At 41.6% G+C, this 20000-nt stretch overlaps 2 protein-coding genes across 3 annotated transcripts in view; one reads left to right on the top strand and one right to left on the bottom strand.

Annotated features, from left to right (window-relative positions):
* nudt6 (nudix (nucleoside diphosphate linked moiety X)-type motif 6) overlaps nucleotides 1-20000 on the bottom strand; it is a 930254-nt gene that overhangs the window by 263844 nt on the left and 646410 nt on the right. The gene's annotated exons all lie outside the window — the stretch shown is intronic.
* The window catches only part of LOC127412743 (protocadherin Fat 4-like), a 127473-nt gene continuing 119403 nt past the window's right edge, over nucleotides 11931-20000 (top strand). The window contains exon 1 of the mRNA XM_051649354.1: nucleotides 11931-17036. Within this exon, the coding sequence (XP_051505314.1) occupies nucleotides 11931-17036 (5106 nt within the window). The remainder of the gene's footprint in view (nucleotides 17037-20000) is intronic.

Raw genomic sequence — 20000 nt, 5'->3', positions numbered from 1 at the left:
CACACACACACACACACACACTCTCACACACACACACACACACACTCACACACACACACACACACACACACAAACACACACACACACACATGTTGGTACGGTTGTTGGTAGGACATAATTATTTTTTAAGCGATTTGAATTATGGGGACACTAGAAATGTCCATTTATAGCATAATACCCTTGTAATTACCAGTTTGTAACCAAAAAAATTGTCCTTGCAACCACCCATGACTACACCCTAGCAACCACTCACAACAACCTAACAACCACCCACAAATCCCTAACAAATACCATGAACCACCCACAGCACCCTAGCAAGATCCACAACACACTTGCAACCACATTGCAACCACCCATGACTACATCCTAGAAATCACACACAACAACCTAGAAACTACCACCACTACGCACTAGCAACCACCCACAACTACACCCTAGCAACATCTTACAACAACCTAGCAACCACCCACAAGACCATAGCAAACACCCATAACACACTAGCAACTACCTAGCAACCAAACACTACACCCTAGCACCACCTAGACACCACCCACTACACCCTAGCAAACCACCAGCAACCACCCACAACACCCTAGCAACCTCCAGCAACCACCCTCAACCCCCTAGCAACCACCGGGAACCACCCACAGCACCCTAGCAATCACCCACACAACCTAGCATCCACCCTAGAAATGATCCAGAACGCCCCAGCAACAACCTAGAAATCACCCAGAACACACTAGCAAACATCTAGAAACCACCCACTACACCATAGCAACCACCTAGCCACCACCCACGACTACGTACTAGCAACCACACACAACAACCTAGTAACCACCAGGATCCACCCAGAGCACCCTAGCAGCCACCAACAATGACCTTGCAACCTCCCACAACCCCCTAGAAATCACCCAGTACGCCCCAGCAACAACCTAAAAATCACCCAGAACACACTAGCAAACATCTAGAAACCACCCACTACACCATAGCAACCACCTACAACAACCTAGCAACCACCAGGAACCACTCACAACACCCTAGCAACATCCACAACACCTTTGCAACCACTCAGAATGCCCCAGGAACCACCTAGCAACCACCCACAAATACACCCTAGCAACCTCCCACGACTACACCCTAGCAACCACACACAACAACCTAGAAACCACCTACTACACTTTAGCAACCACCAGAAACCACCCACAACTACACCCTAGCAACCTCCCAAGACTGCAGCCTAGCAACCACCCAAAACAACCTAGGAACCACCCACGACTACAACCTAGCAACCACACACAACAACCTAGAAACCACCTACTACACTTTAGCAACCACCAGAAACCACCCACAACTACACCCTAGCAACCTCCCAAGACTGCAGCCTAGCAACCACCCAAAACAACCTAGGAACCACCCACGACTACAACCTAGCAACCACCCTTAACGCCCCAGCAACAACCTAGAAATCACCCAGAACACACTAACAAACAACTAGCAACCATCCAAACCACCAGCAACCACCCATGACTACACCATATAAACCATCAGCAACCATCCATGACTACATCCTAGCAACCACCAGCAACCACCCAGAACACCCTAGCAACCAACCACTACACCCTAGCAACCACCAGCCACCACCCACAACTACAACCTAGCAACCACCCTCAACCCCCTAGCAATCACCCACAATTAAACCCTAGCAACCACCCACAACTACAACCTAGCAACCACACACAACACTCTAGAAACCACCGACAACACCTTAGCAACCACCAGCAACCACTCGCAACACCCTAGCAACCACCTCTCAACTTGAGTAGGAAAGCCTTTTAATGATTTGTGCTGCAGATTCACTGTCACTGTTTTTGTCAGTTGATGGTGGTGTGTGTGTGTGTTTGTATGAGAGAGAGAGAGAGAGAGAGAGAGAGAGAGAGAGAGAGAGAGAGAGAAAGAGAGAGAGAGAGAGACCCAAACAACAGAAACATAGTCAGCAAAAAAACACACTTGAATCTGAACTCACTTCCAGAAGTGCAATTTTTCCAAATATAAAGTGCATGTAGCGTATAACACTGTCATGTCTTGTACATTCTTGCCGTTTATCAGACGTGCACATTTAAAATAATCTCCCCCCTGCAGTGGTGTCTCATGTGTCCGGTGTTAAAAATACTCAGTTATTGACAGCTCACATCTTTAAAACTATTGAATTCTGTTTTCTCTAGAGCTGCTGAACAGCATGTTTTCTTTTAAGAGGTGAAAGAATCGATGCTTCACGGCTTTGTACACATGACGTAGTGAGGCCACTATAACACACAGTGTGTCATCCGTGTAATTTAAATGCTTCAGATAATGCTCTGGTAGAACATACATAATAACCCCAATATAACGACTCAGATGTCATTCAGTAATTTGATACTACAGCAATGTCAAAATTGTTCTGAGATTTAAAGACGATGAATAAGGCACCTCTGGCTCATTCTCTCTCTCTCTCTGACACGATTCATGATAGTTATCAACATTTCTCTGTCTTTCTGTCGTTCACTCTCCTTAATGACACATTCATCTCTCAGATCACGATATCACATGTGATATCATTTATTGCCACATCTTAGATGAGCTGAACCTCAAATGTGCAACCGCAGGAATTCAGAGATGCAGATAAAGATGGTCTTGTGGTGAGATTATTTCCTCAGGAAAGGCTTCTTATTTTAACCTTTCATATCATCTTAAATAAAACAGAAATAAATTTCATGAGGTATTCACCATATACTGTATACTGTCATGATATTTCTACCAGATCAAGAACTGAATTGTGGCAAATTTTCATGATTTGATCAATAGCGCCCTCTTATGCACCTCAATAATTAACACACGATGCTGGGAAAAGTTCTGAGACATCAAGCATAAAAGCCAATACTGCTGGTTGTACAAGTGGAAGTGTTGATTATTAGTTTCTGTTGATTAAAGCTTCCAATCCACAGACCATAGACAATATAATTATACAATTCCAGAGACATAAGTTTATGCATTTGGTTTCCCACCCACAAGCATGTTTGCATTCTGAAAGTAGTTAATAGTGAGGCAGAATGATGTGTAAATATTTCTAATTGAAAGTCCCCTTTCGCTTACAAGCACCATAAATGTACAGCTTCTATCTACTTGAATTTGAAAAGACCAAAATCTCCAAGATGTTTGGTCAAGAATATGATCAAAAAACATATTTTTCAAATCAGCAGTAAAATCTGACAACATAAATGTGGCTTTTTTAGCTCAGATTACACTAAAAAACGTGATGTATTTTCAGGCTGGTCCAGCTAATGCGCATGCGTGATCTCGACAGGGGGCATGGCCAGAAGGGTGGCACGGGGTGGCAGCTGCCACCCTAAAAATGAGCTTTGCCACCCCAACTCGGACCCGCTCACGGCTTACCCGTCCATGTCCTGCATGGTCCATAACAGCGTCCGCACTCCCGGTCAGACGAAATTAATGGATGCCACCCCTTACTCGACTCTTGCCACCCCTTTGCCACCCCTGGCAAAAAGTCCTGGACTTATGAAAACATTTCAACTTGAAGGTTATTCTGTTATTTCTTTGAATATGTGAACCTTTTGTCTGAGAAGAAATAAAGAGAACCAAGGAAATAGCAATACAAGTGTTGCACATTAAATAATAATACAATATTATGCTATAACAACAGAATGATTAGATGAGATTGCTCCTTTACTTTTAGATGACTAAGAACTATTTAGCTAGGACACTACAAGTGACCATAAGTTAAGCATTATTTCTACACGCATGTAAGGAAAACATCAGCATTAATCAGGAAAAAATGTAATATAAAAGCTTATTATAGCAACTCCTGAAACAGAGAATGGAGTGAAGTCCAAATGACAGAAGAATATTGGAAATCGAAAAATAAGAGAAGTGTAAGGGAGATCTAGGTTGGTTGGCACAGTGTTCATTTCTGGTAATTTTGTAATTACTTTCACAAACGTGTAACATCTAAATGTTCACTTTCTTGACCTGCACTGATTTATTCTGACAGGGCATTTTAATGTTAAGATCTGTAAAAGGAAAAACAAAAACGAATCCCTCTCTGTTAATGTTATGGAAATGTTAACGAGAAAAACATTGATATATATATATATATATATATATATATATACACAGTTGAAGTCAGAAGTTTACATACACTTAGGCTGAAGTCATTAAAACTAATTTTTTAACCGTTCCACAGATTTAATATTAGCAAACTGTAGTTTTGGCAAGTCGTTTAGGACATCTACTTTGTGCATGACACGAGTCATTTTTCCAACAGTTGTTTACAGACCGATTGTTTCACTTTTAATTGACTATATAACAATTCCAGTGGGTCAGAAGTGCATACCCCTCAACAAATGTGTAGTTGCACACCTGATTACAATTGTTTGTTAGTGTAAGACTTTGTGCAACACTAACACCGGCTCATTTGACTTGATGACGTTGAAGTGCGTTCCGAATTACCAATATTTTTGAGCCCTACACCCTTCAAACCTCCAAAGCTCTCACTCTGGAAGGTAAACCCTTCGAAGGGATAATGGCATTGGGATGAGCCCATCAGAAAAGAACGTGCCCAGACCTAGGGCAACAACCAACATGAAGTGAATGTGATGTTTCAGCCTGATCTCATTGATATACATAGCTATTTGTACGTTAATATTTGTAACATTTAAACGTACATGTTTGTACGTTTGGATAGACACTAAAACGTACAATAAGGTCGTTTGAAAGCATCTAAAACGTAAACATTTTTACGTATTTACAGCTTTAGAAACGTAAAATATTGACGAATCCATTACAACTATATGTGAATACACAAATCGATTATAAATATAGTTGTACATTTGTACTGTTTTATAGATATTTTAGATCTTTTAACCCTACCCCAACCTTTAATCACAATAATTTATTCAGAAATATAGCAAAATTCAGTACAAAATTAGTCCAAAGGGCGATGCGCTGCATCTGATGCGCTCCCTGACGGCATACAATCGCATTGTGTGAGGTAGAGAGTGAAATTCAATTATTAATCGCTGTAAATCTCTCCTGATGCACTTCATAACAGCACTGTGATATCTCATTCAAACATATACATCGCAGATTACGGCATGCTGCAAACGATCAAGAGACACTTGAGAGCCAATGAGCATTCGACATCACTGCCACTGCCAAGTTGGGGTGGCAAAGCTCATTTGTAGGGTGGCAGCTGCCACCCCATGCCACCCTTCTGGCCCCGCCCCTGAAGAGAGTGTATGTTTGCTATAAGCAAACTTTATGTAAGAATACATCCGAATTCTCATGCGATCACGCTGGATGTTTGTATGAGGTGTTTACTCAACAGTGACCTCTAGAGGCCAGTGACTGATCCTTCTATGATCCAGCTATACTATACTATTCTTATTGTTTTTATTGCCATCATAGACATTTTTTTTTTTGGTCAGTGTTTTAGTTATATGTATCGATGCTTTGCCAATACTGTGTGCAAAACACTCATGTCTGCACTAACTGAAATGACTCTCAAAAGTCCTGCAGAGATCTGATGTTGTTTTTACTAATTAAACGCTTGTCTCCGTGATTGGAAACTTTGCCTGTTCACATTTACAATATACAAAAACAGACTGGACAGTCTGGTCTCTATGAACAGTCTCTGTTACAGTAACTGTTTTATTCACCGTCCATGTCATACATCTGTAGTCGCCCGGCGCTCAAACTCTCCACACTTACTGATTAAACTTTATTTCCTGTAACAGAGAAACTTTACTCCTGAGAGACGCAGCGTTTGTGGTTTACGAACAGAGGAACATTCACAGAGAAAAACAGAATGTGTCTGAGGGAAAATCCCAGTGAAATTAAAACGTCAATTTAAACCCTGAATGCATGTTAAACAAACACAGGCCGGTCATATATCCTCCTCCGACAGTGTTTGTGATGCGACCGCTATATTCTGCTGACCGCGGGCCTTTCTGCTCTACAATATTGGCGTTGTCTTGAAAAGACGGACCACTAGAAGGGAGTTTGGTTAGCCTGCTTTGTTTAGTGTCCCGACATTTGTGTATCAGCTAACTGAAGCTGTCTGTCGCAGTGTCCATGTACAGTCTCTGATCTTCAGGCATGTTTAACCCTCAGGGACCCAGCGTACGTTTGTTTGCAACGTTTGTTTGAAGCAGTTAAATAATATCTAATTTTCAATAAGGATGGGTAAACCACACATTACAACAACAGTTTTGGTAGGAGGAAAAAATTGCTGTCACAGCTTGATAAAGTCACCCAAAAAGGTTACGGATAGTTGACACAATCACTAACACTTTCTCCCTTTTTCTCCCCAATCTGGAATGCCCAATTCCCAATGCGCTCTAAGTCCTTGTGGTGGCATAGTGACTCACCTCAATCCGGGTGGTGGAGGACGAATCTCAGTTGCCTCCACGTCTGAGACCATCAATCCGTGCATCTTATCACGTGGCTTGTTGAGCGCGTTATGTGGAGATGTAGCGCGTTTGGAGGCTTCATGCTATTCTCCACGGCATCCACGCACAACTCACCACGCGCCCCACCGAGAGTGAGAACCACATTATAGCGACCACGAGGAGGTTACCCCATGTGACTCCACCCTCCCTAGCAACCGGGCCAATTTGGTTGCTTAGGAGACCTGGTTGGAGTCACTCAGCATGCCCTGGATTCGAACTCGCGACTCCAGGTGTGATAGTCAGCGTCAATACTCGCTGAGCTACCCAGGCCCCCGGGTATGTGACTTGTTAAACTTTTTCCCCCAACATGTTTACTGATTGAAAAGTGATTACTTCCCCCAAAAGATCAACTTTTATAAATTTTAGACTTTTTCTTGGCGTATTGTAGCAAAAATGCTCACATTTTAGCACATTAGTGGTCAAACTTTCACACAAGTCTATTCAGTAACTCATATAAACTGTTCCAAATCATTGTCAAAAAACTGCCAAAATAATATTATATATTAATATTATTTTCCACTTTCAATGAGTTAATTTTTTTAACCAACATCAGTCCTGATCATAACTACCAAATATTCATTCATTTTCAGGATTTTAACCCTTTAAATGCCAGTTTGTTTACATAATGCCACTGTTGTTTTTTACACACACACACACACACATTTCTCAGTACACACATACAAATAACACTCTGACATCCATACCAACACACACACACACACACACACACACACACACACACACACACACATTTTAGCTGCATCATTTATTCAATTGGCCTGCAGTGCTCTATAATACAGCAAACAGAAAATAGGGGAAAAGCTTGTATTTGCTCCATAGGCTAAACATGAGAAAAATGGCACCATCTGGTGGAAAATATTAAAAATGTACATTTTGAGGGGGCCTGGGTAGCTCAGTAGTAGAAGACGCTGGCTACCTCCCCTGGAGTTCGCTAGTTCGCTAGTTCGAATCCAGGGCGTGCTGAGTGACTCCAGCCAGGTCTCCTAAGCAACAAAACTGGCCCGGTTGCTAGGGAGGGTAGAGTCACATGGGGTAACCTCCTCGTGGTCGCTATAATATGGTTTGTTCTCGGTGGGGCGCGTGGTGAGTTGAGCACGGATGCCGCGGTAGATGGCGTGAAGCCTCCACATGCGTTATGTCTCCGTGGCAATGCGCTCAACAAGCCACGTGATAAGATGCACGGGTTGATGGTCTCAGATGTGGAGGCAACTGGGATTCGTCCTTCACCACCCGGATTGAGGCAAATAACTACACGACCACGAGGACTTAAAAGCGCACTGGGAATTGGGCATTCCAAATTGGGTGAAAAAGGGGAAAATCCCCCCCCCCCCGGGATGAAAAGCATAATATCATAGAATTCGTGATTTTATGCTTTAATGGCACTGGGATCAAATATTGCAGTTTTAATGGGTTTCAATGGGGACATTTTTGTCCTGAAGGTCCTGAGTGTAACTATTTTGTGTACACAGTGTATTATAGATGTATTATAGGAACTGAGGTTAAAATATCAAAATTCCCCCAAAATGTATGCCGTTGGCATTAACACAGCCAAAATGATCGAAAAAAACAAAAATGAAAAAGACAAAAATGTCCCGAAGGTCGCACAAGGGTTAAATATCCCAGCTAGCAAATGTATGCTCTTAAAACATGTTCCAAATGTTACATTGTGTCTGTGGGAACATAAAAATTTCCAGTTTTCTTAACGTTAGTACAATGTTATTTAAGGTTCATATGGATGTTACAGTAACGTTTTATGCACAACATTTGTTCCAAACTTTTAAATAATGTTAGCCAAAGTTGCTGGAACGTTCCCTCTATTACATAGAGACAGCTATGTTTTATTATTTTGATTCTAGCAAATGTCATCAATATCGAGTCCATTAGGATAGACAACAGTCACATTTCTTAATTGTTCATGAATTTACTCTTATTACTGCTTGTATTCATGAAAATATAGCCTATTTGTGTGTGTTGAATTGTGTTGTGAATTGTAAACTTCCTCTTACTGACTAATAAATCAATGGTGAATGTTTGCAAACCCTAAATGCCCAGCGTTTAAAAATAATGGGAACACACAGATTGTTCTATTTACTATCAATACAACAAACAATAAATTGTGTTTCTCTTCTAAACTTGTTTTCTTTGATTAATCTAAAATGTGCACTCCACAAGATTAAATTATGTAGGGTGAATGCGAACCAATTAAGTATGTTCAACAACAGCATAAAAATTTATTTCTGCTGCTCGTTTAATTTACTTAATTAAAATGAACAAATGCGAAATAATTCTTGAACATTTTGTCACAACTTAATTTCATTGCATTCAATCTACTTAAATATTTTTATTTTTGTTGACAACTGAAACTGGGCAAGTGTTCCAACAAAGAACAGGTGATGAAATCATCACTTCCACGTGAAGAGTTTGTAGTGGAAGAATTGATGCATTTCTATGCCCAGCCTTATTTTTTTGAAAGTTTTTGGACCAGTGCCAGTTCACAGTGGATGGAGTTACCCGCGTGATGCCGAAAATAGAAAACAAGCGATTGATAGAATGTACCGTCGCTCATCACTGCTGGTTAGGACAAAAACTCTGATTAACATAGAAAATATACCTTTTATCACGTGTCGTTTGCCGTCAGGTTAGGACACGGTGTGAAAAAAATAAGGCTGGGCATAGACAAATCTATCATCAATATCAATGCTTGGGTCCCTGAGGGTTAAATCTCCCTAACTAAATAGGATAGGTCGGGGCTAGTTGTCACACATTTTACTTCAGTAAATATTTCTCAAGTTAGGTTTATTTTTTTGAAAGCCTATATCATATTTCTGTATAGGCACATACCTTAAAGTCTTGGCCTCAAAAAAAGCAATTGGACATTACCGGCATTATTGCAGGGAAAAAAGATCCAGATTTTGACTCCAAGGTGCCTCATTGCTCCACTGACCTCCGGTTCTTCTGCTGTAATTCTGACAAAGCTGCTTGTTTTCAAACTTTCGGCAAGTTACTCAAAAAAACGAATCCACTTCAAATTACTTCTCTAAAAATTGTAATCAGATTACACTACACATTACTTCAAGGGAAAGTAATCACATCACTAATTACTTTACTTTTAAGTTACTTTCTAAAACACTTCACAGAAACATTCTTGTTTTTACAAATTCAAAATAATGTCTCTATTAATAATGTCTATGACTCGTTAGGAAACGCAAACACAGAAACACCAACAGACGTACTGAACAGATGCACATAATTCATGTTTTAAATGTATTTGACATAAATCATATTTTTTATTAATAATGTACTTAAAAGTAATTAACTTAATTGAAAGTCAGTAACTGCAATCTGATTTCACGAATTTAAATTGTAATACGGTATACTATTTTTTTTAACTTAGAAAAGTAATTAGATTACAGTAACTCATTACTTTGTAATCAGATTACACTCAACACTGGTGACAAGTTGCCATGATATAAATGTGACAACATGCCCCAACCTGACACTTATGCAAAATACTCTTGTCCTGAGAACACAGTTCAACCTTTCGGTTAAAAACGACCTTTATTACATAGTTGACTCTTGTTCAAAACTACCAATGGAGAAAACAAGCGTTTGTGTAATTAAACTTTTAACTCAGAACTTTATAGTTATCGATATATAGACCTTGTGACAACATCCCCTTGTGACAACTATAGCAAGCAAGCAAGCAAGAAAGAAATGTTTCAGATTCAGGTATGTTTGTGCACGGTTTGCCAAAGGATTAGACTTTTTATGGCCAATTATTTTTATTAAATTAAAAAATGAATCAATCAATCAATAGTAGCATTTATCAGTAATGTCTGAAAGTCTTCCTGATGCACATGTTTGTTGTTGAAGTAGGTCAGTGGAGCATGCATACTGAATTATTGGCTATAATTAGCCTCATCAGGCCCATCCGACTTTTTTAATTAAAGAGGGAAGAAACATCAAGGCATCAGGCCCAATTAAAAGATCAGCACAAACAGAATACTGATACGGGACTGAACAGAGAGATTAGAGGAATGAGGTTAGGAGACTGGCACAACCAGGCGGATAATCAGCTTTAATGCAGTCTGTCTGCTACTCTACATGAACATGGATCTATTTACTCTTTCAGACACACCAACAGACCTCCTGACCGGACATGCATGTGCCATGACCAGATAACATAGTCTAGACAACAAGATAAAAACCCTGATTTGAGGTATTTCATTCTCAGAGCTCTTAAAGTTTATTCTGCACATGAAATTGGGAATGTAAAGAAGCAGGTTTCTTTAACAATAATTGCACTATTCTTCCTACTACTTATGAACTAAATATATATTTTTTCATAAGAATTATCAGTTATTATGTTAAAACTTACTTTGACTTGTTCTTTCAGCAATGAAAAGTTCATTCACATGACCGCTGGATGGCGCCACTCGCCTGTGATCTGCATAATATAAACATCATTGATAAGCTGTTGTCTCTGAAATTAATAAACTATTAAAACCCATGACATACTTCACGACTGAGCAATAGAAAATCACACAAAATGTCACTGTAAGAGATTTAAAGTATAAAATGACTTTAAATAGCATATATATATATATATATATATATATATATATATATATATATATATATATATATATATATATATATATATAAAATAATAATGACATTTAACATACAAAACAATGAATGAGACGTATTTAAATGTGTAAAAAAATAAATAAATTACATTAAGTTATATATATATATATATATATATATATATATATATATATATATATATATACAATGATGTTATGTATATAAATAAGTGTTATTATAGGCACATAACGGTGCATTCAATACCTGGAGCGCAGCTCTCCTCTATCGCTCGCTCTAGCTCGATGATTGACAGCCTTCTCATCCAATCAGCGCCCGAGGCGAGGATTTTACAATAGAACGGGGAGCCAGAGAGGGGCGGGGTCACACACACAGGCAGCCAATGGGAGCACAGAAGGGCGGGAGTTTTCTCAACTCGGGCTTTTTGTTCTCAGTCGGGACAGTGAAGTTAAGTTTGGACACCGTTATTCCGCAGGACATCCCGCATCAGAACCAGAGGGAAAATATTCCTTTAAAATACTTTATTTAAGGAAAACCCTCTGTGTGCGTGTTTGGAAGATTTATTAAGACTGCAACCTTTCAACTTCTTCACAATGGAAACGGCATCATCTTTTTCTTCTTCATCATCATGAGAAGAGAAGAGAGTTTTTCTGGACGAATTCTGACCGGATTTTACAGAACATTCACTTCTCTTTAACGAGGGGATAAATAAGTGTTGGGAGCAACTTTGGATAACTTTTCTGGGATATAATGCTTAATATCTGAGGTGAATGTATCAGGTTCGGGAAAATCCGGACCATGGCGCGTTCAGGTAGATCTCTGGACACTTTTCACTTCATTTTAGTCATCTTATGGACTTTATCGCGGTACTCGTTATCCAGTCAGGTTCGGCAGGAGTTTGAGGTTCTGGAGGAACAGCCGGTGGGCACCTATGTGGGCACCATCGAGACCAAACCCACTTTCACATACAGATTCAGCGAACACCACCAACTCTTCTCCATAAACGCGACGACGGGCGTCATTTACACGTCGTCCGTGATTGACCGAGAAGTTCTGCCGAGTAACATCATCAATGTTGTGGTTCTGTCCAGTCAGCCAACCTACCCCACTGAAGTTCGGATTGTGGTTCTGGATATGAACGATAACGCGCCCGTGTTTCCTGACGCGTCAATCGTGGTGTCATTTAAAGAGGACGCGAGCAGCGGACGTCAGGTGATTCTCGATACAGCGACCGATGCGGATATCGGAAGTAACGGAGTCGATCACACCACATATCGAATCGTGAGCGGCAACGATTATCGGAGGTTTCGCTTGGATATCACTGTTAACCCCAGCGGAGAGGGCGCGTTTTTGCACCTGGTGTCCACGGGAGGGTTGGATAGAGAAATTACCCCCTTCTACCAACTCCTCATCCAGGTGGAAGACAAAGGAGAACCCAAAAAGTTTGGTTACCTACAAGTCAACGTCACCATTCAGGATATCAACGACAACCCGCCAGTTTTTGAGCAGGATCAATACCAGGCCAGCGTGTTTGAGGATGCCGCCATCGGCTCTGGTGTTTTACAGATAAGAGCCACAGACCAGGACGAGGGTGCGAATGCAGATATCAACTATTATTTAGACGAGGGAACCCCATTTCAGATAGACCCCAAAGCGGGTACTGTTGTTATTAAGGAGGCGCTAGATTACGAAACCAGAAAAGAGTATTCGCTCACAATTCATGCTGTGGACAATGGCGCCCCCTCTCTGTCAGGCAGGTCAGAAGCGACTATCAAATTGCTTGACGTGAACGACAACGACCCCGTTGTTAAATTCCGCTACTTCCCCACAACTTCCAAATTCGCTTCTGTGGATGAAAATGCCCAGGTGGGTACGGTAGTGGCGTTGCTGACAGTTTCCGATTCTGACTCATCCGCGGCTAATGGCAACATCTCCGTCTCTATACTTGGCGGCAACGAGCAGCGACACTTTGAAGTACACAGCTCGCCGGTCCCCAATTTGAGCTTAATTAAAGTGGCCAGTGTGCTGGACAGAGAGCGGATTTCGTCCTACAACCTCACCGTCTCGGTGTCAGACAACGGCAGGCCTGTTGCGCGGTCCTCCTTTGCTAGTCTGGTCATATTTGTGAACGATATTAACGATCATCCGCCCATATTTCAGGAGGCTGTGTATAGAGTAGACATCAGCGAGGGCGTTCCTAAAGGCAGCTACATTAAAGGGGTCTCGGCCACAGATGGAGACTCCGGGCAGAACGCCAATCTGCGCTACTCGCTGGTGTCTGGAAACAGTTTGGGCTGGTTTGCCATCAGCGAGAACAGCGGTTTAGTAACCAGCGCTGCAGCCCTCGATAGGGAAATCGCATCTGAAGTAGTGCTGAATATCAGTGCCAAAGACCAGGGCCTGCAGCCGAAAATCTCCTACACCAAACTTGTAGTGAATATCACAGATGTCAATGACCAAATTCCCACATTCACACAAAACACATATCACATTTCTTTAGTTGAGCATACTCCCGCTGGTTCTGAACTTGTGGTGCTGTCCGCCACAGATTCGGATCTTGAGGCCAACGGCACCGTCCGTTTCTCGTTTGACCCCGAAACACCTGTGAACATTCAGAATCTGTTCAGGTTAGATGCGCTATCAGGACGCTTGAGTACAGCCACTGAGCTCGACAGAGAAGAAGAGAGCTCTCATTTGCTACACATCAAAGCCACAGATGCAGGAACACCCCCTCTTTCCTCGATCTGCAAAGTTAATATCACACTAAAAGATGTGAATGATAACAGCCCAGTGTTTTACCCAGTGCAATACTTCGCCAATATTAAAGAAAACGAGCCCTCCGGCTCATTCGTGACTACTATAACGGCATCCGACCCTGACCTGGGTGGAAATGGCACTGTCAAATATACCATTACTGCTGGTGACTCTTATAAATTTCACATTAACAGTAACTCTGGTAAAATCACAACTTTAGTACCACTAGATAGAGAGGAGAAAACCGCCTATCAGCTGCAGGTCACAGCGACAGATGGAGGAGGTTTACGCTCTCATACACAAGCTGTAGTCACCATCACCGTAGTAGACACACAAGATAACCCCCCTGTGTTTAGTCAGAGAGAATACAGCTTTGTTATATTTGAGAATGTGGCCGTGGACACCACTATAGGCACTGTGTTAGCCACCACAGTAGATCTGAACACAAATATCACTTATCTGATAGCATCAGGGGACCAGCGCGGTCTGTTTGCAATCAACAGCGCCACGGGACAAATTACAGCTTCAGGCCTCATAGACAGAGAAGAACAGGCGTTTTACCAGCTTAGGGTGATCGCCAGGGGTGGGGAAGTAACAGGGGAAGCATTAGTTAATATCACAGTGAAGGATTTGAATGATAACGCCCCTCATTTCATTCACTCAGTTGAGCATGTCAGCGCCGTGGAGAATTGGGCCACGGGTCACCATATATTCCAGGCCAAAGCGTCTGATCCAGATGAGGGCACCAATGGCGTGATTGTGTACAGTCTCAGACAAAACCCCAAAGGCTTGTTTCACATCCACGAGAAACATGGATTAATCACACTCACTGGCCCACTAGAGGTCACCACCAGCTCCTACCAGATAGAGGTCATGGCCTCCGACCTTGGCATCCCTCAGCGCACCTCTAGCCTCATGCTCACAATCGGCGTGTATGACGTCAACGATAACGCGCCAGTTTTTGACCAGCTCTCATATGAGGTCACCATCTTGGAATCAGAGCCAGTGAACAGTAGGTTTTTCAAGGTGGAGGCCACCGATAAAGACTCAGGACTCAATGGGGAAATTGTGTACGACATTATTAGCGGTAACACAAATGACGTTTTTGGAATCTTCCCCGATGGACAGTTGTACATAAAAGCAGATTTGGATAGAGAAATACAAGAGCGATATAGTTTATTAGTGCTAGCAACAGACAGAGCGGTCGAGCCACTGAGCACAAGTGTTAACGTGACCGTCCTCCTCGACGATGTCAACGACAATCGTCCGCTTTTTAACAGCACAAATTATGTGTTCCATTTTGAGGAAGAGCAGGGGCGAGGCTCTCTCGTCGGCCTCGTTTTTGCTGAGGATAAAGACTTTGGACCGAACAGTGAGGTTCGGTACTCGTTTGAAACACCGCAGCCAAACTTCGAGCTCAATGCCATCACGGGCGAGTTGACTAGCACGATACAGCTCGATCGCGAGTCTCTCATGAGACAGAGAGGAGCCACTGTGTTTAGTTTCACGGTCGTGTCGTCTGATCAAGGCCTTCCTAAACCTCTCAAAGACCAGGCCAAAGTTCAAATATACATACAGGACATTAACGACAACCCGCCAAAATTCACCAAGGACATTTACCAGGCCTCGATCTCCGAGTCGGCGCAGAACATGACACAATTACTCAGAGTGTCGGCCTCAGATGTGGATGAAAATAAAAATGGCCTTGTTCACTATGACATTATGGAGGGAAATGAGGAGAAACAGTTTAGCATTGACAGCAGTTCTGGTCAAGTGACTCTAGTGGGAAAACTCGACTATGAGACAACACCCTTTTACTCCCTGAAAATTATAGCTGAAGACTCTGGCGTCGTGCCGCTGTCGTCAACATGTGTGTTGAGCATCAGCGTTCTGGACGAGAATGATAACTCGCCCTTATTTCCCAAATCCACCCTCACAGTGGATGTTCTAGAGAACATGCGCATTGGAGAGCTCGTCGCTTCGGTAACCGCAACAGACTCTGACTCGGGTTCCAATGCTGACATCACATACAGCATCTCGGCCACGAACAACCATGGCACGTTCAGCATCAGTCCCAACACTGGCAGTATTTTCCTGATTAAAAAACTAGATTATGAGACTCAGTCGCTGTACAAACTCAACGTCACAGCTAGAGACAATGGGCGACTGCCCAGGTCGTCCTTCATTCCTGTCATCATCCATGTAAGAGATTTTAACGACAACCCTCCTGTTTTTACACCTGGTGATATTTTCAAGTCCATCCCCGAAAACCTCCCTGTTTCCACCTCTGTCATGACTATAACAGCTCACGATACTGACGCTGATATTAATGGTGAGCTTGAATATTCCATCGTCCAGCAGACTCCAAGAGGTGGTCATTTCCGTATTGACCCCACATCTGGAGTTATTTACACAAACAAGGACATTGACAGAGAGTTCTCCAACCTTTTTGAGCTAACCATCAAAGCGACAGACCAGGCTGTACCTGTTGAGTTCCGTCGTTTTGCTTTGAAGAACGTGACCGTATGGGTGACTGACCAAAATGACAATATGCCCATGTTTATCTCTCAGAACGCTCTTGTAGCTGAATCCAACATTGTGATCGGCTCCATTCTAACTACTGTTGTGGCCTTTGACCCCGACGAGGGTGCGAACGGGGAGGTAGAATATGAACTAGTAAGAGGAGATTCTGATACGTTTATCATGGATCGTTACAGCGGCGATATAAGACTAGCGTCTCAGCTTGTTCCTTCAAAACTCATCTACAGTCTGACCGTGTCCGCGACGGATCACGGTACAGACCGCAAGACATCACAGACTGAGCTGACAATCATTCTCCAGGGTAGGGACGGGCCGGTCTTCTCCCAACCCAAATACATCACCATTCTCAAAGAGGGTCAACCGCCCGGAACCAACGTCATCTCTCTGGATGCCTCCAGTCCACGTGGCACCGGTACCAAGGTGGAGTTTTTTATTGTCTCCGTTCGTAGTGGTGGGAAGGCCATTGGCAGGCTTTTCACCATCGGCCGCCACACCGGTGTGATCCAGACCACTGCAGAACTGGACCGTGAGCAGGGCTCGGACTTATACTTGTTGGACGTGTACGCCATCGAAGCAGACGCCAGCCAGCCCAGAACACAGCACGCAGAGGTGAGTAACCATTGGGTTTGTGAAGGTGTCTATCATCTTGATGGTTCCTGCATATTGTGTGAATGGAAATCCAAGGGAACGTATTGGGAAACATGTGCTGAAATCATTTGTGTGAATTTGGTGGAAAAACCAAAGTGAGAATATTCAAGCTAAAAGGAAAAAACAGTGTTGAATAACTGTATGTGCATTGCTAAAGTTCCTGCTTGTTTATTTTTTTCAATGATCTGGGTTGCATTAAGTATAAATTGCTTTGCACTTGAGAATGTGGGCTTTGCTTTTTGGCAGGCGTGCTGTATTGTTTCAGCTCTGAGAGCACACAGGCTGTAATCTCAGAGAGGAGGCCTCGCTGTTTTTAGACTTACTCTGGCAGAGAGAAAGGAACAAATCTTTGGGTCTGAGTTCCTTCTGCAAGCAAACTAATCTTTCGAATCAAACAACCAGACGCTCAGACAGCACAATTTCAGATATTAAAGAAAGAGTTCACCTAAAAATGAAGATTAAGTCATCATATCTGTCATTGTCAAGTCGTATGACTTTTTGTCTTCCATGGAACACAAAAGAAATGTTAACCTCAGTCACCATTCACTTTCATTGTACCTTTTTACCATATAATGAAAGTGAATGGTGACTGAGGAAACATTATGCCTAAAATCTCCTTTTGTGTTCACTTCAAAAACATTTTTTTTTGTCTTATTGTCTGCTAAAAATATCTAAACATTCTTAAAAACAATAAAAAATTACTTGAGAAGCAGCATAACGAGATATTAAGGAGTTATGCTTAAAATAATGGACAAATTGCCATTGAATCAAGGTTTTTAATTCTTATAAGCATAAACATTACTAAATTATTTATTTAAAAACAAGACAAAATATCTGATGTCATTTTGCTTTTTAAGTAAAGCTATCTTGTTTTAAGAATGTTAGATATAGTATTTTTGTCTTGTATTCCAGTAAAAATCAGTAAAAATATTTTTTTGCTTTTTATAGTCAGACAGACAGACAGAGAGAGATAGAGAGAAAAGACAGACAGACAGACAGGCAGATAGACAGACAGATAGATAGATAGATAGATAGATAGATAGATAGATAGATAGATAGATAGATAGATAGATAGATAGATAGACAGACAGACAGAGATAGTTAATGATGACAGACAGACAGACAGACAGACAGACAGACAAAGAGATAGATAGATAGATAGATAGACAGACAGACAGAGAGATAGATAATGATGATAGACAGACAGACAGAGAGATAGATAGATAGATAGATACATAGACAGACAGACAGACAGACAGACAGACAGACAGACAGACAGATAGATAGATAGATAGATAGATAGATAGATAGATAGAAGGAAGGGTATTTTGAGTTTATATATAGATAGATAGATAGATATATAGACAGACAGACAGACAGACAGACAGACAGACAGAGAGATAGATAATGATGATAGACAGACAGACAGAGAGATAGATAGATAGATACATAGACAGACAGACAGATAGACAGACAGACAGAGAGATAGATAGATGATAGATAGACAGACAGAGAGATAGATAGATAGATAGACAGACAGACAGATAGATAGATGATAGACAGACAGACAGACAGAAAGATAGACAGATAAGACAGATGGATAGTTAGATAGATGCATTGTTGCTGAAACTATGCAATAAAAAACACAATGAGGTTGGAACTTATAGGATAAGTTCACCCAAAAATGTAAGTTCTATCATTAGGCAGAATGTTAGTAACTGACAGCCTCAGTCACCATTCACTTTGCATCTTTTCTTCCGTACAATAAAAGTGAATGGTGACTGAGGCTGTCAGTTACTAACATTCTGCCGATTATCTCCTTTTGTGTTTCACAGAAGAAAGTAAGTCATGTGGGTTTTTGGAACAATGTAAGAAATTAGAATTTTTCTTTTTTTTTTAAGTATCATTTTTTACCTTCATGAGGATTTTTTATTTAGGGCAATACTTCAGTTGAATCAGCTGGTCACTACACATCCTAAACTCATGACTAGATAGGCCTAGAAAATAATATAATCAAATAAAAATATATAATATATAAATATAGCCTATAGAGGAATTCAGTATGGGGACATTTTAGCCCCCACATTTTAAAATATCTGGGGCATTTGTGTCACTTTCAGTGGCATTTTTGCCCCAAGTGCTGTTTCATTTCTGACACTGTTTTAGAACAACACGAGAGTGAGAAAAGCCACATCCACATTTAAACATTTTTGTTTAAAACATTGATTTCGCTACGTTTATGTCTCTCTTCCACACTGGAACGGCGTTTTCCTCCACTTTTGAAAACGCTCTCCATTACAGCATACTTTGGAAAACGATGATGTTAGGAACAAAACAGAAACAGATTAGTGTGGACGTGGCCTAAGAGTGACAACAGACTTTTCATTGTTAGGCAGAACGTTAAGGACTGACAGCCTCAGTCACCATTCACTTTCATTGCATCCTTCATTTTTTCATACAGTGAAAGTGAATGGTGACTGAGGCTGTCAGTCCTTAACATTCTGAGGGTGAGGAAAAGAATGTCAGAACTGTAATTTTTGAATAGTCTGTTTCTTTTGTATTGTGCTAGTTTTCTGGCTATGAAAAGGCAAAGAGATTTTAAGGGAAATTAGTGTTTGGAGATCGGCATGTGGGTCTTAGATACCTGTCCCCCACCGAGAGAGAGCAAAAGAGGAGGAATTATCCAGGTTTCAGCGCTCCGGGCGATGTCGGATCAGGGTGGTCCGTGAGACGCTGCTTTGTGACACCAGCTTTGCCTGAACAGGCAATAAGTGACCATTAAATTCAGCTGACCCTCTAAGTCTCAGTGAATAGAAGTTTCCTTTGAGACGAGGGTGAGGAGAAATCTCTCAAGTATGCACGTTCAGTTGGTACATTGCGAAGCGTCTGCGTCGCTGCTAAACTCTCCCTCGAGGGATAGAGTTA

Source organism: Myxocyprinus asiaticus, chromosome 22 (assembly GCF_019703515.2).
Source record: "Myxocyprinus asiaticus isolate MX2 ecotype Aquarium Trade chromosome 22, UBuf_Myxa_2, whole genome shotgun sequence".
Classification (NCBI taxonomy): domain Eukaryota; kingdom Metazoa; phylum Chordata; class Actinopteri; order Cypriniformes; family Catostomidae; genus Myxocyprinus; species Myxocyprinus asiaticus.
Note: the sequence above shows the minus strand (reverse complement) of the source record. Positions and strands in the feature narration are given on the sequence as shown.